This window comes from Argiope bruennichi, chromosome 7, assembly GCF_947563725.1.
Source record: "Argiope bruennichi chromosome 7, qqArgBrue1.1, whole genome shotgun sequence".
NCBI classification, from domain to species: domain Eukaryota; kingdom Metazoa; phylum Arthropoda; class Arachnida; order Araneae; family Araneidae; genus Argiope; species Argiope bruennichi.
Genome location: NC_079157.1, coordinates 48,742,967 through 48,766,539, shown reverse-complemented (window position 1 = coordinate 48,766,539; position 23,573 = coordinate 48,742,967). Strand labels below are relative to the sequence as shown.

General features: G+C 29.9%; 1 protein-coding gene and 1 long non-coding RNA gene across 3 annotated transcripts in view; one reads left to right on the top strand and one right to left on the bottom strand.

The window, feature by feature from the left end:
• Positions 1-959: 959 nt before the first annotated feature.
• LOC129975835 (ragulator complex protein LAMTOR2-like) lies at positions 960-7,202 on the top strand. The gene is made up of 3 exons (XM_056089071.1): positions 960-1,153; positions 3,351-3,513; positions 6,932-7,202. The coding sequence occupies exons 1-3, from the start codon at positions 1,086-1,088 to the stop codon at positions 7,079-7,081; spliced, it is 381 nt and encodes a 126-aa protein (XP_055945046.1). The 5' UTR covers positions 960-1,085; the 3' UTR covers positions 7,082-7,202.
• Positions 7,203-23,386: 16,184 nt separating this feature from the next.
• The window catches only part of LOC129975268 (uncharacterized), a 31,867-nt gene continuing 31,680 nt past the window's right edge, over positions 23,387-23,573 (bottom strand). For both annotated transcript variants that reach the window (XR_008785032.1, XR_008785031.1), the window contains exon 5: positions 23,387-23,528. This is a non-coding gene — a long non-coding RNA (uncharacterized LOC129975268). The remainder of the gene's footprint in view (positions 23,529-23,573) is intronic.

Genomic DNA, 23,573 nt, shown 5'->3' with positions numbered 1-23,573 from the left:
GCCATTGTTAAGCCTAATGAGTTCCTAAAAGTAGAAATAATAACTATTAATAAACACAGATTATGTAGATTAAATAAAAAATATTTTAAATATAATATATTTTTGTAAAAATATTTGAAATAAAAGTTAGGTAGTCACATCTTGTGTCCCAAGGTGGACCACTTCCCCCTGTCCCAAGGTGGACCATTCACACACAATGAAATTTTAGAATGACATGCTGTTAGATTTAGCATCAGAACAATAATTACACATGAGTTTTATAGAGAAAGCTTTAAATTTCATTATAGTACCTTTTATTTCAAAATATTTTCATTAAAAATCTACCTAACTACTTATCAAAGTTTTACATGAAAGTTACTAGACATGTTCTCAAAATAAAAATCTTAATAAATTCTTACCTGCTGTATCAATGGAATCAAAACACATCTGAAGATTTGACTGTGCTGCTGTCTATCTGCATCTATAAAAGCTAAGCATTAATTTAAAATCTAGGGCAAAAAATAAAGCTGTCCCGAGGTGTACTGTGTCCCAAGGTGAGCCACTCTCCCCTAATATAAAATACAAGCACAAAGAAACTTTTTTGTTTCCTAGCTAACCCTAATTAGTATGTTCAGTGATACTAATTCTAATTAAGGTAAGTAAAGTAAAAAAAAAAACTCTAAATAATATGAATAAATAATGAAAGATGAATAAATAATGAAAGATAAATAAACAATATAGATTAATAATATATAAAAGAACAAAAAGAATTCTTATCTCCACAAGCAAACAAAAGGTGTAAGAGATTCAATACACACGTCTCACGTACAGCAGAGCAAAAAGAAAAAAGGATTAGTCATTAAATATTGCTAGATAAAGCCCGCGCTAAATAACCAGTATGACGTCAACAAAGTGTTACGTCATATCCGATGAACTTTGGTTCACATCCGGTAGAATCAGGGGTATACATCCGGTGGCAACGACTTACTCCAATCTGTAAAAACCCTCTTCGAAACGTCAGGTGACAATGATTCTTGTTGATTTGTAAATAGTTTTAATACTGTCAGAAATTATAATTAGTTCTAAATAATTACCTTGACTGCAAAATGCTGAAACCAAAAGCTTTAACGCAGGTCTTAAGCCAGGCAAATACAGGAGGAGTATCTAGCACTCTGTAAGCATTTGTTAAAAATTTAATCCCATTTAAATGTAATTCGAAGATAAGAATAATTCTGAAATTAAGAATGTGATGACAAAAATTTATAATTTTAGGATATCAATTGTTTCTTTAATCATATCTAAACATTCTTCTTCTAAATTTTGATTTTTTTATATAATTTTTCCTATTAAAAGATGAACTAATTCCCTCTTGGAAAAAAAAATTCCTGTCTTGAGGGAAGTTACTGTTTTGAGAAATTACATTTTATATATTTAAATTCTCTGGTCTTTTTATTTACTTTTAAACTTTTAGGCATTAAAAGAAAATGTTACTATTTTTTTTTTCCCTAAACAATATTTCATATTTTTTAGGTTCATACCTTTTATAAGTAATTTCTCATGTCGTAATGTTTTCTTCTTTCGTTAATTGTATTTTATATTTTCAATGTGTTGTTTGCTTAGTTCCTGAGAAGGATTGTTTGCGGGCGTAATTGTAATTATTTTTATATCTAAATTAAAAATAATGATAGGATATTTTTTGTGTGCAAGTCTTTTTCACAAAATGTTGATGTACCATCATTTGTTTAAAACTTTCTAAATTTGTTTTTGTGTTGTTTCTATAATTAATTTATTTTTCATTTAGAAAACACTGGTATAATTTTAACCATCTTGAACTCTTTTTTCATATTCCTCTACTGAAATCTACCTCCCTACCCTGCAAAGTAAAGTGTGTGTGTGTGTTTCACAATATTATGGCATATAGATATCTATGATCCTCTACTGTGTATTTAGTCTTTGTAGCTCTCTAATAGGGTTAAGTGTGGTAATCGCTGCAAAATATTTTTTTCCACCATAAATATGTCTGTACAAAATGTTTTTATTCTTTGATGTATAATGTGTTTTATAAATGATTTCAGGAATTTTTTTTCAGAGGAAATATGCAATTTTTAAGAGTTAACATAAAATAGTTTTAAATTTTGGCTGTCAAAAATCCAGTAAGAAAACTCTACTGTTAAAAACAGTAACCTAGTTATTTATTAAAACAAAAGAAGTAGGTGGTTACATTTTAAACTGAAAAATGTGTCACAATTGCTAAAAATATTTAAAAAGTATTGAGATGTTAGTTCTTTCTTAATTTCTTAATTCTGTTTATCAGATTAAACTTTATTTTTATACTTGCCAGGTTAAAGAAGTAGTGAAGTATTTACTATAAATATATGGATTAAATATCTTTCATTATAAATAATCCTCAGAGATATTTCTTTTAACTGAATTTTCTGTATTTATAATTTTAACCTGCTAATATTATTTTTGCTACTATCGTAGAATAATTTTTTAGATCTACATATTATGTTCTCAGAAATCAGATTTGCTTATAAATATCTAATTTTTTATTTATTGTAAGGTATTTAAACTTCATCGCTTAAAGTTTTATTGGATTAGAGTTAAATTTTCACTAATTAAATTATTTGAAAACATATGTATTGAGATTTTTGTTTTTTTTATGTAGTTTTTTTTTGTTTTTTTTTTTTTGAAAAAAAATTTGCAATTTCATACCCTTTTTGGTATTAATGTGTTATATTTCTTATTTTGTCTATATATAGAATTACTTCTATATATATATATATGTATAAGGGATAGGCTAATCCATAAATTTTCTGCATCACTAAAACTATTGTCTTGGTCAAGTCTATAATTTCATAATTCTTAATTTTGTTTGTGCTTCATATAAGTCATTATGCAATTATAAAGTTCTAGATTTTCAGTTGTCTTTTATTGCTCGGTAACTGCATTTTGAAGGTACATTGTGATTTTTTTTCTAGAGACTAATTTTTAAGTTAAGCCAAAAAATTCAAAAATCTTTTTTTTTACATTTTTTTTAGTCTATTTTAAATATCTTTTAATGCTTATCTAGAAAAAAAAATTTAATCATTTTATATCAATTTTTTTATAATCTTTCTATATATTCTATTTTTTTAATTTTATATTTAGTGTAAATTTTTTTAACAAAATTCAAAGGAAATTTATTGGAATCTGCATTTAATCATTTACTGATATATTTCTATTAGAAGGGAACACTTGCACTTGAGAGAGGCAATATTAAATATACTTTATTATTAGTTTCTATTTACAAACATTATTTTAGCATGCTGTATAAATAATTTTTTTAAAGGGAATAACGGGTGATTTCATCATAATTCTTATTTTTTTAGACTTTTAAACAGAGAAGGGACACTCTTAGCATATGCTGGTTATGCAGGTAAAGATGCTAAATTGATTGCTGCCATTACCAGCAACATTTGGATGGCATATGAAAAAAATGGCTGCCCTGCCTTTAATTCTGAAACACTAAAATTTATTATAATTGACTGTGAAGTAAGTATATTAAAAATTTGTAATTCAGTTTTTTAATTTAGATATGATAGAGCTATTTATTATGGAGTTTATATGAAATCATTTCAACATAGTTTAATTTAATGAATTGGAATCAAATCTGAATTAAATACTTCAAGTGATTTTAAACTTGGAGAAATGTATAATTCATTCTTAAAAATTTGCAGAGCACTTAATCCAGCAATTAATTTCTTTGAAAGATGCTCTTATAACTGAAAATGTATGCAATATTGGTAAATCTTAAGGATCTCTTCAAGTTTCAAACTTTGACACAAGGTTTCAAACTTATCTTTGTAAAAATTTGCTTTATATATGATTATCTTTTATCTTATATCTGGCATCAACGATCAAATGTTGTCTCGATAGTGCGACTCGGGAGTTTACATAATAATTCACTAAATGGGGACTACTGGCTGAGGCATTGTTCTTGCTATCTCACCATAGATCAAAATTAAAATTTTTGTCCCATTATAACTTTTATGTTGCTTCAAAAATGGATATTAAAATTACTAAACCACACTAGAAAGATGCTCTTAGTGCTTAAAATATCACTCCTTAATAAATGTAATTGTCAAAACAATCTTAAACATTATAAATTGTCTTATAATAATCTTAAATATGCAACAAATGATTTAATTAAATTAATCATAGATGCATTGATAAATTATTTTCTTACTATTATTAGGTCATAACATGTCTTTTCTACACAGAAAAAAAAAAAAAAAATTATCCTCACCATCTTGGATTTTCTTGAAATTTAGCACAATGTCCTATTGGGATAGACTTTGGAAAAATATAAAATTGTACTTAGATATGTCAAGTCTTTTATGAAGTTATAGAGCTTAAAGTTCTGATAAATGGAATTTAAATCATTCAGGACCATGTGTATCCTTCTCATATCCAAAAAATGCTTCAATTCTATGGGTCTCGTATATGGATGTTCTAGCAACAGTGAATGTTTTGACTCTGGAAGAACTTTCGATCTTTTTAACAGTGCTATAGACCAAATGAAGGTTTCAGACAAAATAACTATATCCTTTATTTAATAGTAAGTTTTTTTTTTTTTTTTTTTTAGGTATATTAGTGGAAATTTTATCATCCTTTATATCAGTTTTCATGTTTATTTCCATATTTTATTGTCAATATTAACAATATTATATTAATTAAAATGAATACAAAGCTGAATGAATAGAAATTGGTCTTAGCTTTTATTTTTTAAACAATGAAGCCATTATATTTATTCCCAGATTATTTTGTCATGTGATTTATAACAATGCAAACTATTCAGGAAATAAATTTGAAAATTTTAATCTATATATATAATTTATAACATTTTAGATTCGATTTCAAGATTTTTTTTTAAATCTGAACCTACATAGTGTTACATACCATTGAAAAATACTGTAAAATGGTACCTATTCCAGATCTCTAGTTCAGTTAGGAAAGTCTCCATGTCAATTTAATACATTGATGTTGAGATCTATAATTCAAAAAATGACTTGACATATCTTAATAAAATTTCATATTTTTCCCAAGTCTGTACCAATAGTATAACTATGCCAAATTTCAAGAAAATTTGGGATGTTGAATTTGTTGAGTTGATATGGAATAACCATGTTTGCTTTTTTTTTTTTTTTTTTGAATCCCATGTTTAAGGAAAAGTCAAATTGTTATTAAAGTATCTGAAAACTGAACTGTTTGATGATTATAAAACAAATTATCATTAGTGTGTGATGGCACTAAACATTAGATCTTAACAATACACAACAGCAAGATTATTTATTTTATTTTTATTTATTTATTTTGATAAATGCATCTTTAAAGGCTTATTTTCTTTAAATTTAAGGTTTAGTGCGTTTTTTCAGGTTGTATAATGTGGCTGGTCTAAAATTAGAAATAAGAATAACAATTTACTTTTACATTTGATGAAAATGAGAGAAGTGTTAGTGAACTTATTAAATTAATGTACCTGTATGTGTGATTTTTTTTTTAGCATAGACTTATAGTTGGAAGCTCAATTTTGATTATCAAATATATGTATGTTTAAATACTAATATGTAACTTTTCTTTAATTTCTTCTCTTTAAAAATACCTTCCATTTTCTGGAGACTTGACTTTCTGTATCAATGCATATGTTTATCTTTTTTATCAAATTTAAAACAATCTTTGTTTTTTACAAAAACTACACCATTTATGTGCAATTTTTACTGCGCGTTTCATACCTAGTATATAGTATATATAAATTTTAACATATTATTGTAAAGATGCATGTTCAGTGTAAATATGAATTGTTAAAAATTTCCTCACTAAAGAATGTCTGAATAAAGAGTTCAGTTAAAATTCTGAAAAATTATTTCTCCTTATCATGACAATGTACTCATTTGTAGATGATGAATTCTTTTTTTAAGCATAATGCTGTTTTTGTTTAAATATAGAGTTAGCTAATTGTTAAAACTTCCATATTTTTAGTAAGTGTGAGCAGTGTAATTATCTATAATTCCACCAGTTGGCACATTGTAATGAATCAGCAGTAAGCAGACTGTAGCAAGTTTTAAGACACATAGGATATCTGGCATTTGTGGTACAAATGCAAATAAATGTATTTGATTTCCAAAATGGTTTTTAGTTCATAAAATTGTAAACAACTTCAGTTTATATAAATTAAATTACTTATCCTGTTTTATAAAATCTTGTTCTTTTATTAATCGTAATTTTTATTATAATGCACAATAAGGATTGCTGATCTTTCGGCTTTATGAACATTACTCTAGTGCTTTTCTTTTTCATATTTTACTATTATTCCACATTGTAAGTTTTTAAAGAATTCTGCATTATCTATATACTTTTTTCTTATTTTTATCATCAATCTGTTTTTTATAAACTTCAGAGATATCATTCTAATAATTTAAGTTGTAACATTTTGTGCTATGTACAAATATTTGCCACATTAATATATACAGTATTCTCCTGTGTTTCATTATATTTTTATGTTTCAGATTTAAAAAAAATCCTATATTACCACATTGTAAGCTAGTGTTACTGCGAAAAAAATATTTTAGCTTCTAAAATATAATTTTATTATAGAATATAACAAATATATATTATATAAAAAAATTCATTTATTTTGTTGATTGCAATAAAATGCAATTTATAGTAATTAAAATGAATTTTAATTATTGGTATTTTGAAATTAATACACATTATTCATTCATCAAATCATTATCAACATCTTAAGGAATCCTGTTTTAATGGAAATTATAACACTAGTCGCAGCAGTTAATATGAAACATAATTTTACTGTACTGGCGCTTGTTTCTTGACATATTTTAATTGCAGATAATAAATTACCCGCAATTAAAATACATCTTCCAGCCATTACTATTTTTTTTTTCACTTTTAGGAGGGCATTGTTGCTGTAACAGGTGTTGCCAATCTCTTGCTGTGTTTGCAAGCAGATGCAAAAACAGACTTGGGTATCCTCAAAGCAAAAGCAGAAGCTCTTACAAAGTACCTTGAAGTTCCTCTCAACCAAGTATCTGCCTCTGTTTGATGTTTTGTATAAACTTATAAATACTTTATCTGATGTTGTAAATTTGAAATATTTTTTTTCTACCACAATTGTCCAGTCTTTGTTTTTACTATAAGTAATAGAATAAAATAAATTACATAGATTTTGATTTGATCTATTTAATGCTTCTCGTAAGTTTGTATAATTTTTGTGTGTAATCTCTCTTAAAAGAAAAATAAATTAATTTTCAGGAATTCAATATATTACAGCTTAATATTTATCTAGTTATGACTTCCATTTCTTCGGATCCCTTCATCCCTTAACTTCTAATCTATTCCCTTCTTCCTTCTACTTTTCTTTTAGTCATATTCATAAATCTGCTTGATTATTTATGAAAACCATGTTCTTTAAGGAAGGTGACATCTTTCATTCATATTCATTTATTTGATTTCCATTCACCATGGATTTCATTTACTCCCATTGGTTGTTGTTTTATCAAGTACTGCTATTAATCTATTGTAAATCTAAACAAATCAAATAAAAGCAATTTGTGGTAAGTTGATGTGATTTATAAATGCCATGTATATATATTTAAAATATTTGAGGGTGGCAGAATCAAATTCCATTTTATCATTTTCTGTAATGAATTTTCTTTGGGTGTAAAGTAAAGATGTTTGGATGTACTTTGTTCTGCTATCTGCCTAGTTTAAATATAAATAAATCATTGTGGTTCATTCATTTCCTCCTAAATAACTTAGCTGATTTAAACCAAATTTTTCACACTTATTATTTAAGACAAGGGAAAGTATATTTTCAACTTTTCAAAATACCAATATTAATTAAATATTCAATTAATTAGAAAGTATCCAAAATTTTGTCGTCTTTTTCCATAGTAACTCCAGAGGAAATTATTCCAAAAAATGCTTTTGTATTATTTTAAAGATCAAGATTTTCAACAATACCAGTTTCATTTCTGTATAATTATTTCTCTGATTGTTATTGATTTTTTTTAAAAAAATTAGAACTGATGATTTTGAAATAAGGAAATATATAGGTACTGCTTTGCTAGGCAACATTAAAATTTTGATCTATTTAACCAATTTTTTTTAACACATATTTTTTGGTAGTGGTGTTAATTTCTCTTTTATTTTAACACATATCTTTTGGTAATGGTGCTCAAAATAATGATTTATCCTGTCCTGAAACAAAATTTAAGTCTGCTGCTCAAATTCAGTCGAAGCCTAGGGTGGCAAATGAAATATTTTTAATTGTTGAAGTGTGGGTTACTAAAAATCTGAATGGAAACTTTAAAATCAGGTACATATCAATTTGTATCAAGAATTACTTAATTTGGTTTATCCCCCCCTCCCCTTTTTTTTCTGTCAATGAAAAGTTTGTTATTGCATTAATTATCATAAAAGGTTATTTGTAATATAAAATGTGCTATTGGTAGTTTCCAAAAATTCAATTCATATTCTAGATTTTAATTAAAAAAGTTTTTAAATGATAAAAGATTTTTGTATATTATTTTCAAAACCAATTTTTACTTTAAAAATATTATGCATGAATGGAAGGAAAAATTACTCTTACAGATCCTATGAAAACAAACTCTAATTGATAGATTGTCAAAGTCATAGCGAGTCAACAAAGGAGTTACATGCTTTAATATGTTGTGTAAATAAATAAAAAATTAGAACATGAGAAATTCTATTTTTGCCCTCCAAACCAACGGGAGTAGTTTCTCTGAAATTTCCTCACTTACTTCGTAATAAAGGTAATAGTGAGTAATATTTATGCTCACTTACTTATAATCCTTTTTACTCACTTATTTTCTCCTCCATCCTATAAAAATTGTGGACCTTAGACAAGGCTGTAAACATCCTGAATGCTCAGATTTTTTTTTTTTTTTTTTCAAAGTTTCATTCATGAGTGTTTTATGCTTTGCAGAAAATTGAAGCGAATCAAATATAAGTTCTCCACACTTTTTTATAGACAAATTGAACTTAGAATTTCACACAGAAGTAAAATTTTAATAGCTAGATCTTTCATTGCATTTTTGAGTTATTGTATTTATATCAGAAAAATGCAAAAAGGCTCAAATACAGATCTTTATTAAAACAGATACCAAATATTACTTATCTAGCCGATTTATGCATTGTTATTATCGTGTTCATTTGCAGTCAGTCAGACTGTTAAACTTCCTAGGAATGGATTTCATTCAAAATTTGATAGAGATTCTGAAGTTTGGTGTAAATAACCATATACCTAATTTTTTCTATATAACTGAAAGCATTTTTGAGTTATCATGTCATAGACAAATAGAATTACAAAAGCATTCTTTTCAAATTCAGTGAACTTTTGCGGAATTAAATTCCAAATACCTACCTACCTACTGGGTTCAGAGGAATTCGAAGGACAAAGATTCGTTAAAATCTCAAGCTCGAATTTTTCAGCGGCTACTTTGCATTCTGTTTGTGTACCTTGTATATTAGAAAATAAAAAGAATATTTCTAAAAAAAAAATTGAATGCGACTACAAAATCTAGAAAAATTGTGCGGAAGTTTTGCCCACAAATTTGAATTTCATTCACAAGTATAAGATATATTTAATTTTTAATATATGTTTAGGGATGTATTTTTTCACATGATATGTACTTAACTTCCTTATATTATTGTTCTGAATGTTACAGGATTTTTTGAGCTGGGGGGGATTCTATAGTAGAATTTTTTTATTATAATTGTAAATTTAATTTCTATTTTGTATTACATTAATATTATTGCTTTTTATAACTTCTTTTTATTGTATTAATGTATAATAAAGTAAAGGCCGGGATATCCTTGTTGGTAGGACGTTAGATTAGCGTTCCTTGGGTTGCGAGTTTGAACCCTGCCGGCTGAAGACTCTCCTTGTCTGTGGTGGCTGGCACACGTATAAATCTGTCGTGGTCAAAAAGTCCTCCATGTCGAGAGTAATACCACTGGGGGTACTGGATCAGGGGTGATAGTTCTCTGATTCAGGTCTAAATTACGATCTGTGGATGAATGAATGAAGTCCACCCCGTAAAAAGGGTTGTGACCTGCGTGTAGCTAAGTCGTACTGTTGGCCCTAGATGGCGCTACTGAAAAACAAAAGACGGACCCTTGGCTTAAAATCACCGACTTTTCAAAAATCAGTGGGCTTGTGTATGACAAGTGCCATTAGAAACGACAACATGACAAAGTAAAATTAACTTTATTATAAATACTTCCCTTGTGAATAAGTATTTTATCGAGAGAGATCTTCTGGTTATCATTCAAAAGAATAGTTCCATGTCTTGGTTTTAAGAAAGGTTGTTATCAATATTTCTGCTAAACTACTGTTTGTGTTGTTGCTATTCTATGTTTTATAGATTCGCGAAAATTGAAGGGTTAAGCCATTTCTTTTCATATCCTGATATTCCAGTTTGTTTTCTCATTAGCAACTTTCTGTAATTAACTTTTATTGAACGTATGATACCAAGGTTTAGCGGTTGAAACACGTGCAGTTTGCTTGGAAAAACACAACTTAACTTTTTCTTTCTCGTATACATAGTACAGAGAAAGTATAGTAATCGTCTAAAAATTCGAACTCGAGATTTTGATATATCTCCACGTTTCAGATCCCCTGAGTTCGGAAAACACATTTTTCGAAAATGTCCGTCAGTCTATCTGTGATAAAGATAATTCAAAAACACTTTCAGCTAGTCGGATGAAATTTGGTTTACGGTCTTTACCCAAATTTGCAGATTTCTATCAAATTTTGAATACAATCTGTTCAGGGCAAGTCGGTCTGTCCGGCTTGTTGAATATAAATTGACACGACAACTATAAAACGAAGAAAGCTAGATAAATAAAATTCGATACACATATTTAACATCTATAGTATTTAGACACCTATCATATTTTAAGCTAACTCCATCTACAAGTTGACTGTCTGTCGGTCTTTACTTTCAGAAAATGCCAGAAAAATGTAAACGCAATGACTCAAATATATGAAGTTTTGTTTCAATCGGATGGGAAAAATGCACCTAAAAGACAAGTTTGATTTTGGGATACTATTGAAGGTACACCACGGATTAAACGTTAAATATCACATGATAGGTTCAGTAAAAATACTACATTCAGGCCAAAAGTTAATATTTCGTGACTATTGTACACCAGTGCCATGTGTTGCATTCTTTAGGATAACACCTTTATTATAAAGTATGCGAGAAATTTTTGGAGAGATGACTCCCGTTGGTTTAAATTGAAAATTCAAGGATATGCGGGACATTGATTAGTAAACAAAAGAACTTTTAACTGCTGTTAGACACGTAAAAACCTCGGTACTAAAGTCGCCAATTTGTTAAGACAGAAGATATTGATTCCTTTGGTCATTTGTATTGCAGTAAATCGCATGATTTAAAAATAGATCCGGAAATATGCGTGGTATTTTAGAACGGAACCAAGATGCATCTTAATCGAAAACATTATTACAACTGTAGCAGTAAATTTTTTCGATTTACCTACGCGTTTTACAAAATGAATAGATTAATAAAACTTGTACACACTTTACCAGTGTCAACGTGGTGCATACGAAAGAAGTTACAGTGCATTTCGAATGGCTAAAAATTATATGCACAGTGCCATAGTTCAGAATAGGTGTCAAAAGCCTCACGATTTACTGAGTGCGTAATAGCAAATGGGAAAAAAAAATTAGATATGCATCGTATAGTAGAAAATCTTGACAAAATGCATCCAAAAAGTCGAATGCAACTGCACTTACTACAGCAGAGTTTATTCTCCAAATGAGCTGGTTTATCGCTATTGGAATAAAACATTTAAGTTGCCTGTTTATGGTTATGTCTGTTTTGTAATGTCACATTTATCTGCTATAATTCTATGATTTTTTTTTAACTTTCTCGTTTACATAATATAAAATATTGTAATTGTGTCAAAAAAATCCGAACTCGAGATTTTAGCGAACCTACACGAAGGGCCGCGGTGGCCTGGTGGTAAGGTCTCGGCTCTTGAGCCGTAGGGTTTCAGGTTCGAGACTCGATTCCACCGAAGAACCATTGTGTAAGGGGGTCTGTTGCACGTTAAATCCGTCAAGGCCAAATGTCCTCCCGCTGGTGTGGAGAGGGGGATGCCAGCTCAGGTGTCGTCCTCGTCATCTGACCGCGGTTCAAAATTATGAGGCCCGTCCCAAAATAGCCCTAGTGTTGCTTAAAATGGGACGTTAATAAAACTAACTTACTAACTAGCGAACCTCCACGCTTCAGATTTTCCCGAGTTCGAAAAACACATTTTTGGAAAATGTCCGGCTGTCTGTGACAAAAACAACTCAAAAACGCTTTCAGCTAGATGCATGAAATTTGCTATATGATCTTCATACCAAATTTGTAGGTTTCTATCAAATTTTAAGCCAAATCCGTTCAGAGCAAGTCATTCTGTTCGAATATAAGTTAACACAATAATTACAAAACGAAGAGAGCTAAATAAATAAGGTTCGATACACAAAATTCACATCTATAGTGTAGACACCTATAAAATTTTGAGCTCAATTCAACAAGGCGTTTACCGTCTGTCGGTCTGTACTTTCAGAACATGTTAACGCGATAATTTAAAAACGCAATGACTGAAATATATATGAAATTTAATGTGGGATTTTGTTACTACAAGTGTAGTTTTATGTCAAAATTTTGTTGGGAGAAACGCGTCTAAAACAGAAATTGTATATTCCGAGTTATGCTAAATTTGCTATTGGATATCTATGAACAAACACAAAACTGCGTTATCTATTTGTAAATATTTAGATTAAATACTTTTTCTGACATTGAAATATATCGCATGATCTCCAGTTTTCTTGTATGTTAAATTCTTACGATAAGTGTTGTGGGAAAAATATTAAAATGTTTTGTTAAAAAGTTACTGGGATATACAAATAATGCATGTTATCGTATTTAAATATTTATAAATATAGACTGTAAAATCTTATTACTTTGTTTTGTTTCAGCTTGAATTTAGTTTAAAAGAATTCTAAACAAGAAAACAGAATTAGGTGATTTGAGGATAATATTTTGATTGGTTGGGATAATTATTTCTTTTTAAAGGTTAAGAGCCATAATAATAATCAGAAACATACAAAAAAAAATCTTATTCAGATTTTGATATTTTTATGCTCCATTAACTCAACGGGTTATTCAAATAGAAGATTGTTAAAAATCTGTCGAAAATTTGAAGCAGTCATCATTACACATGTTTCCTCATGCAATAAATCATACCCCTTCATCGGTCAAATTGTTATCTCCCCCGTCGTGCGGACTCTTAACACCACTCTTGCTGCGCAGTTAGCAGGGGGAATCCATAAAGTGAAATAACAATATCTCAGAAGACCGACGTGCAGTTTGAAATAGCATACGCAGACACTTAACTTTCTAATTGACTATGATATTATGGAACTAAACAGCATTAGAAAGGTTCGCAGTATCTGTTTCAGTATCCAGAGACTACCACTTTTCAACGATACTGCTTTGCTAAGGGTTGAGACGTTGAAGGAGGCGAAATTTTTCGTCATTCTTTGACCTTGTGTCCGCAGTGCTAGATACTTTTTCATTCGGTTTTTTTTTTTTTTTTTTTTTTTTTTTTTACGAGTCGATTTTGACCTTATTATTTTTTTAAATTAAAACTTGCGTATTGATTGCTTATATGGGTAATTCAAGAAAAGTAAAAAAAAAAAAAAAAAATGTGTTATCAAATGAAATAAGAAAACTCAAGAAATCAATTACGAAAAACAACACTAAGTTAGAATGGAATACAACGCAAAGTTTCATGGCAGCCAAAAAAACAAAAAAAAAACAAAAAAAAAAAACACAATTTCTCTTTTATCAATGGCAACAGTCGGTTTGTTTTCAAAACAAAACCGGTAATCTCGTCATTGTTGAGCGTAACTTCATAAGCATAGCTTCTTTTGTATCCAAAAAGAACAACTTTTTTCGCAAATTTCTTACAAAATGCAGAAAAGAGAACAAAGAGCAAGTAAAATTTTGGATAAAATAATTTTTTTTTTTTTACGATTTACAATATTTTATATTAGTCTGATTTTTCTCATAATGTACCAAACAGAAATGTGAAAACGCTACTGAAGTTATCGCTACCCATACGAGAAATATTCCAGTCGGAGGTATTTAATATGTTTTGCTATTATTTATTCTGTTTAAAATAAGAAATTTTACAACCATTTATTACCTATACAATAAATATTAATTATTGCATTGTCCGAAAGATTTATTATATATATTTTTTAAATCTTCTGTGGATAAAAATGCGATATATAGGATAGATGATGTATTTTAAGAATGTAATGTATGGATATAATTTAGATACGAATTGTGTGATGAAAGCGATTTGGTAAAAAATCATTAATTTTTTTCATACCTATTTAAAATTATGAATTAGTTTTTAGAGATTTCTGGAGTTATTTTTTTAAGTTAAATAGAGCGAAGTGAAATATTATTTAAACGAATGTATATTTTGCAATCGCAAGTAAAATATTTTTTAACGATTCTTTTTCTTAAAAATCGCCATAATTATAAATATTATTTAGAAATGATATTAAAATTAGGATATTAAGACGCAGTTATCTATTATTTCTTGCATAGAAACCATATAGGAAAAAAAGAGAGAGAGATGGAGTAGTTTTATTAAATACCTGTCTGAACGGGCTCTTATCCTGTTTGCAAAATTTGGGGTATTATTATCACAGATTAACTAACGGAAGTTGAAGTAGAAACTCTCATGCGGATTGGGAGAATGTATTAGATATATAGAAAAAAATTATTTGTTGTATACCACATTAACCCCTTGGCATACGAATTTATTTAACTTCCTAATCAGATGACACATCTGATTTTGAATATTTATTAATATTTTAATTCTTATAATAATATAAGGAGCATTTTAGATATCCAAGCGTTTCTGTGATTTTTGCAATTTTAAATACTTAATTCTGTAGCCTGATTGCAGACTCGAAACTACGAATTCAGTAATTCGATGCGCATGTCAGACGCATCTTTGTATGCGAAGGAGTGATAAGTTTTATTTCTTTGTTCTTTGCAGTAAGATGGGCCGCGGTGGCCTGGTGGTAAGGCTTCGGAACCGGAGGGTTTCAGGTTAGTGACCCGATTCCACCGAAGAACCGTTGTGTGAAGGGGTCTGTTGCACGTTAAATCCGTCATGACCAAACGTCCTCCCGCTGGTGTGGTGTGGTGTGGAGAGGGGGGGTGCCAGCTCAGGTGTCGTCCTCGTCATCTGACCGCGGTTCAAAATGACGAGGTCCGTCCCAAAATAGCCCTAGAGTTGCTTCAAACGGGACGTTAATATAATAAACTAAACTAAACTAAACTTGCAGTAAGATTTTCTCTGCCCATGATGTTTACAAATGTTCAAATCAAAATAAATCACTAAAATCTCTTTGAAACAAATTGTGGTCCACTAATAGAGAGAGAAAAAAAAGTGCAATAAATGTAAAATAATAAAAATTGTTGATTTAATTTCTTTAACCTTTCTACAATTCAGTATTGAAAAATGTAAATAAAATGTGAAATTTACCATTCCATAACTAATCTTTATGCGTGATTATTAATTTGTACGCTGGTAAATCGATCAATTTAAACATAAGTATAACTTATCTCACTTTCTAGATGACAAAACGGAATTTGAGATTTTGTATCCGACAATTACGCAGACCAAAAGGGCGGTGAATTTCTTAGCTTCTCCCAGCGTTACAGGCGACGGTGTATGATTATATTTACTGAGTTTTATATAAAATTCCGAATTTTGATTCTGAACTTCACATTTCTGCTGAAAACAGAGGATATATTCACTTAGTTTGGCTAAGATCTTTTAAACTTTATTTAGATTAAACATTTTATCATTTGAATAAACCCGGGTGGCTCCCGCAATAATGTCTTCAATATATTTGCTTTTTGTGAGCTTAGATTTTTTACTTTTAAATGACTTTGTAATAAGCTATGTAAAAATCGCTTTCGATTCCATTTTGGTACCCGCATTTATTTAATACAGATTCATGGTTTTTGGGCGTAAGAAACTGCGTAATTCTCTGTCAGTGCCGATACAAGAAGTGAGATCTTGTGTAAAGTTGATTTAAGGGGCTTTAAAACAATATTTCGTTCAGCAAAATAATAATTGTTACGTTTCGCATTTATTATGATGCACAAGTTAGTGTAATAAGGACTAAAGGAAGAACGTAAAAATAAATTATGTAATTAGTTTTATAAAGTTAGCATTATAATTAAAAACAGTTAGTAAATTAAAACACAAAAACGAATAATTAACAAATTATAAAATACAATATGATATACAAAATAATAAAATACCTGATTTGTGCTTTTTAAAATTTTTTTTTCATGTTTTGTAATAAATTCTTTGCTAAAATCTTCACGATTTTTTTTGTTTAATTTAGATCTGATGAATAAAATGTCTTAGGAGATAATTCATTTCTAACTATTTAAATCTCATTTAAGTTTTTTTTTCATTTTGATAAAGAATTTTAAGCAGTTTAGTTTAGTTACATTAACGTCCCGTTGTAAAGCAACACTAGGGCTATTTTTGGGACGGACCTCGTCATTTTGAACCGCGGTCAGATGACGAGGACGACACTTGAGCTGGCACCCCCCTCTCCACACCACACCACACCAGCGGGAGGACGTTTGGCATGACGGATTTAACGTGCAACAGACCCCCTTACATGACGGTGCTTTGGTGGAATCGGGTCTCGAACCTGAAACCCTCCGGTTCCGAAGCCGAGACCTTACCACCAGGCCACCGTGGCAGATCTTTAAGCAGATGCAATGAGAATTGTTTAACATTATGTAAATTAATCTTCAGAATTGTATAATTTTGCAATTAAAAAATTACTTTTAAATAAGTATTGCCCTATTTCCAATAATGGGGTCCTAGAAAGCAAAACGTGATCCAATCTCCGGTTTTCATTTAATAAATCAATACGAATAATATTGTCTCTGAAAGCCGGATCCAAGCCTTCGCAGTATTTAAGATCGTTTTCAATCAATCCATGAATGTTATCGGATTTGTATTTGAAAAAGAAAACGTACGATGTCTAATATTCGAAATAAATTTTTTAATCTTTTCTTAAAAGAAATAATGGCACTTTCGTTTATGACTCAAATTAAATAACCAATTCAAGTTATCAGCAAGCCTGATAAGATTCCAAATATTCTATTTAACTTGGATAGTAGACGCAAAATCTCTAAAATTTAGATAAATGTTTGTGTATTTGGGGGACTTGTCTGCTGGTATTGTTCTCAGCATCTTTAGGTCGATTATGTTCTGTTGTTTAAACATAATTCGAGGTTTAGACGGAAGTTTCTGGTTTGAGGAAAATATCTTTTTAAACGGGCCGAGATAGCCTGGTTGGTAGAGCGTTGGATTCGCGTCCCTTAGGTTGTGAGTTCGAACCCCGCCGGCCGAAGATTCCACGCGTGCTTGGTGGCTCATGCGGGCTTGGTATAAATCTGTCGTGGTCACAAAGTCCTCCATGTCGAAAGTAATACCACTGGGGGTACTGGATCAGGGGTGATCGTTCTCTTATTCAGGTCTAAATTACGATCTGTGGATGAGTGAATGAAGTCCGCCCCGTAAAAAGGGATGTGACGTGTGTGTAGCTAAGTCGTTCTCTTGGTCCTAGATGGCGCTACTATAAAAACAAGAGACGTTCCTCCTCCGGCTTAAAATCGCTGTCTTCGTAACAGCGGGCTTGTCCATGGCAAGTGCCATAAGAAACAACAACAACAATCTTTTTAAACACATTCTTGGTATACATAAAAACTGGTGATGAATGAAGAGTTAAATTAAGATGTTTACTTACATAACACCTCAATATCAACATTGTCTAGGTTTGATTTCCTAAGCACTAAAAAGAATCCTTGTATTCAAGCATATATAAATATGAATCTTATTACTTTAAAGGATGCAAATGGTTAACTATGGTTTTCAAGGGGTGTTTGTACATCGTGTAATCACATTTCCCAATAAAATCAAAATGAAGTCATTCGCTGACATTATAAATCGATTCATGAATTATGTAGGTTCCATAAGCATCTCAAGTACTCAATGGACTTTTAGTTGAATCGATATAACATATTTCCACAACCGAAGATGCCATTGCGCAATTTGCTACCTGATATCTTCGCGATTTTCTAAATTCCGCACCATATCGTAAAGCTATCGAACCAATATTGCTTAACACTATGTGCTAATAAAGATTTAATTAGATAGCAGAAAAAGCTACACATTTAAAGAATGGTATATGTTTCTCTGATTCAAATATACAAACTAATGAACTGGAGGATAATAATTTTATTTAAGATCCTGCTTATGATGATGATTTATCTCTGATAGTTATGGACAATAATTTAGAATTTGAGGATAAATTATTTAATCGTACAAATAATTTTACGAAATTAAAAGTTTTAGGTTTATCTATAACATTAGTGATAAAAAGTGCAGTAATAAGGTGAAATAAATATTCAACAGCGGAGGAACAAATAAGTACAGAATTTTTAACTCGAATATCACTTGAACCCAAGTGTTAAATGAGATTTTTCAGTAGTGAAAATGTTACAAAATTATTATTTGAATATTTGTATGAAAAATGTCTGCTCATTGAGGCTCAGGGTTTAGTGCATTAAATTAGATTGGTCTATCAAGGATGGGGAAGAGTATACGACTGTATCGAGCATTTTAGGCACAAGTCGTATGATAAACAAATTAGCGGACGGAAGCATTAGAACTTTTATAATTTTTCCTTCATTTATTTATCTTAATTTTTATGACAACGGCTTTATAAATAAATTATTTTTGTGGAATAAAATTCAGTTGACTGGAAAATACCTCGGCGTGACCTTCATTTAAATTCGATTTGAAATGAATTATTTCGAAGTTTAAGAAATGAGTGAAAGTTTTTAAAAGCAAGTCATACAAACTCTAGGGAAAGAGTAGATAAAGTAATGAAAAACATGTTTTTAGAAAAAGAAATTCCAAGTGCATTATTTTTAACATTTTGGATGGATTTTCATATTTATTTTCAAGTGAAATTTAAAAACTATTGAAAGGGAATACTTAAAATTTTTATGAATTGATATTTGCATTTCAGCTACTAAAGTTATTCATTAAAATTCTAAAGCTGAGTCCTTGAAATTAGATATATTATCCAACGTAAATGTTGCAATTCGACGTCTGCGGGAGCACAGCCATTTCAGTACTACAATAAAGGCTTCAATTGTCGAATCTATTCTTGTCTCGATATTCGGTCGAGTTATAACATTTATATCCGATAGTGCATCTAATTTGAAGGACCTAGCTTCAGAATTTAAATCCGTTTAAAAAAAACTATTTGTGACACGAATGAGACTTTGGTAAATTATTTGTCCTCAGAAGCAATTCAGTGGAAAAGTTACTTTCTTTTCTCTTAATTTCGAGGAATTGTGTGTGGTGTAGGTATGAAATCTATTACGTCTTCATGGATCTGTAGCTAATGGTAAAATAACTTTTAAGAGTTCGGAACAATAATTATTCAGATTAAAAGCCTATTTTATTCCCATCCAGTTGTTCCGTTATCAAATAATATTAATGAATATAAAGTTTTAACTTTCGGACATATTAAAACTGATTGCTTTACCTGAGCTCGAAATTTTCAATATTTTAGGTAATAAACTATCTTGGTAGCAAGGACAGACCAAATGAGTCCAATTTATTTGGAAAAGAATTGAAAGACTATCTGAATTCTTTTAAAACAGTGAAATAAAAGGTAGTTTTAAAAAAAGAGCAGGAACAGGAATTTGCAACAGGAATGATTGTACCTTTTAGCTGAATTTTTGGAACCGGATTCTTACCATGAATTTTGCAAAAATGAAACTGCAAAATTGGGAGTTTGTTTCTTGTAAAGAAAAGACAAAACCGTTTTGATTAGCCTATTTTATTGTGTTTTTATGGAAGTTTGTAATTATCATTTAATAAAAGACATGTTTGCAATAGAGCAGTGGATATCGAAAACATCAACAAATAATGATCCATGAACATACGATGGAAGTTTTTGAATGATTCCATTAAATTTAATGATGCACAAAATAGTTCTTTATATGTTTATTTTTTCGGTACCCCTTTATTTTGAATAAAATTGCATGATAAAACATAATTAATGCAAACATTAAATGTTGTATTACGTAAAATTTTTTTGAATTAAAATCGGTAATTTTCCACGGAATTTAATGTTGTGTAAATCCTTTAAAATCCTGTAACATCAAATATGGTCATATGCCTTTCCCATATCGAAAAATACTGTCTCTAGATTTTTTTTCTAATAAACGCTTCTCTTATTCAGATTACTAAGATTAATATATTGTCTAACATACTGTGACCATTTTTGGATCCACTTTGAAATTTGAAGAGTAGTTTTTTCTCTTCAAGAACATCTATTAACACGCATTGGTCATTTTTTTCTCAGTCTTAACAAGACTGCTAATGGGAACTGTAAGCCTGTAAATCGAGGAATGTTCTGGTTTTTTTACTGGCTTTAATATAGGAATTTAATAGCTATATTCCAGGATGCTGGGGAGACATGCTCATTATATTCCATAGCATGGTGGGGACAGCTTCTTTTTCTTATTGTGTACGGTCGACCACCTGGCCACCATTGAACGAAGCAGTATCGAAAGGATATGCTAGTGGCCGACTGCTTTCTTTATCATAAGCCATCCATATGAATCCAATTAGTCAAACTAGCATCCTCTTCGAGGCAGTTGGCCCCCAGCCATTAAGTGGTTAAACTCTGACCTTCTTTCCTTAAAGAGGGAGAGTAGGGAGCAGGCCAGTATTTTTAGAAAATATCCACCAATTTCTCTGTAGTCCTCCAAATGGGCGTTCCACAATAAAATAAATGCAAACATTTAAAAACTAAAATAGTTTGAGAAAAAACTCTCAATTTTTAGCATCATATCGTTCAGTGTTTCAATATGTCGAATATGCTATCGGGAAACTTAACAAGACTAAATAAAACTTGAAATGAAAATTGCTAAAAAAAGTTCAAAGCCAGACTTGGGACAAATTTAGAAAATCTTCATTACTCCAATCATATTGCTTTCAAACGCGCTAAATCATTTTTTTTATCGCAGAATTCATCGACAGACTCACTCTTTTCGAGAATATATTAGCTTTACCGAAGATATTTATCATCAAAGCGCATGTAGGAAAAAGTTAGATAATAATAAATCATATCAGAAACTTTTATTTTTGTACGCTAGTGCTCAATTCGTCTATGATATTTAAAGCACACCTGGTTTCAGATTTCATCAATATATTGAGTGAAGACTTAAACTCTCAAAATTTCATCAAATACAGGAAACAAGAGGGAAATAAAAATAAAAATTATTTTAATGCCTGAATATCTATGCTTATACAGTAGATTTTCATCTGTGAACTCAAGCGAGCATTGCACAATTTGCATCCTGACAAAAACTCTTAGTCCAAAATGTTTAAATTCTCTTCCAATATTTTCAAAAAGGAAATGGGATTAAAAAAACATATTTATGCGTACAAGAAGAGTAAAAAAATGCTCCTGTTTTTTAATATGTTTTAATACAGTTTAACTGTTCGATGTTTGCTAAAAATGAATTTAGTACCTACTCTATTTTACTTTTACTTATCAATGTGCTGAAATTCTGTACAATTATGTATTCCTTATGACATTAAAATCTCTATCTTTATTAGAAATAAAAAAGGAATGTCTGTGTTTTGGCTCTTTAAAGGACAGATCGTTTGACTTAAAATTGCCAAATCTGACAAGAAGTAATTTGGAATAAGGGTATGTGCAAAACGGTGCAAATGTTTTGAATTTTTAATTTGAATCTTTATAAATTGATGTTTTTAAAGATTAATTCTAAAAAGTATTATCTCACAAAAATATTTCTACATTTTAAAATTAAACTTTTTTTTGATAATACTAATTTATTTGTTATCTGAATTTTGTCAGTTTTTTAAAAACTATTGTAGGGCCGCGGTGACCTGGTGGTAAGGTCTCGGCTTCGGAACCGGAGGGTTTCAGGCTCGAGACCTGATTCCATCGAAGAACCGTCGTCTCAGAACCTGGTAAACGTTAAATCCGTTGGAGTCCTGACGCTAGTGTGATTTGAAAGTTTGGCAAGGGGGTGCCAGCTCAAGTGTCGGACTCGTCATCTGAACGCTGTTTAAAATTACGAGGTCCTTCCCAAAATAGTCATAGTGTTGCTTTAAAACGGGACGTTAATATAACTAAACTAAACAAAACTTTAAAACTATTCCCTTGCATGATTTTTCAGTGATACATTTCATTGTGAAAGTAAAATTCAAACTGTTTTCACGGTTATCAGAAATTTTAATTGCACAATTTTCTTTCACTGTTTAAAGCAAAAAGGAAATTTTTTATTTAATATCTATATACGTAGTCTGCTTTAGGAATACGAAAGTGCAATTCCAGTATCGCGAAAGTTAAAGAATAGATGAACCGGTCAGCTATATATTTAATAATACCGTGGTATCATGGGATTTGACTCCATTAGAAATGTTCATCTCAATTTTAAGGTTAGTAAAATAGTATGACTCTAATAATAGCATAAATTTATGTTTTAAACTTCTTTTTGAGAGAATGATGACTAACAAAGTTATATATAAGTGATTTAATGAATATTAAATACAAATAATAATCCCAAGGACCAGCTGCTGACCAAAATTAGCTAGCATTTTAATATTTTTGAAAGTTGTTAGTTAACAGTTATGAATTTATTCTGATTTCATGCAAAGGACGCCATTTTGTGGTTCCATTTGTAAAAAAATATTATTTTGTCTTTCTACTATGTTCAAAATAATGAATTATAAACACTGTATGTCAAGAAAAAATTTGTAAAATAATATAAAGTATTCTGCGTTTTTTTTGTGCTTAGTAAGAATGGGTTTTATAAGCATTTTTAGTCAATACAGCTTTTTTGAAATTTATCGGTTCCTAATGTTTGTAAGAAAAATATGAGCATCTTTAAAAAAAAACAAATCTTCATCAGAATATGTTTTGTATATTCTTTTAGAGCTTGATTTCTTTTGAATATCCACAAAATTTATTCATAGCTTTTTTTTTTTTTTTGAAAAGATTGAAATTTTTGGAAAATTTCGCAAGATTATATAATTTGTTAGATGATGATAGAAATTGCTGAAGCATAGTAATCACAGAATTGCATTAGTACGAAATTATATTCGCAGAGAAATTCAATTTATTAATGTAATAAGTATAATAAACTTTATTCTAGAGAGGACGCCACACTGTCATTCGAGTCCCTTCTGTCACTGAACTCGTCGTCCGGGTCGATCTTCTTTCTTCGGGCCTCCAGAACCGAACTCAGCTCCTTCGAGCTCAAAGTCTTGAACTGCAGAAAAAGAGAAATGTGTGGTAACTCGTTTACTTTCAATGT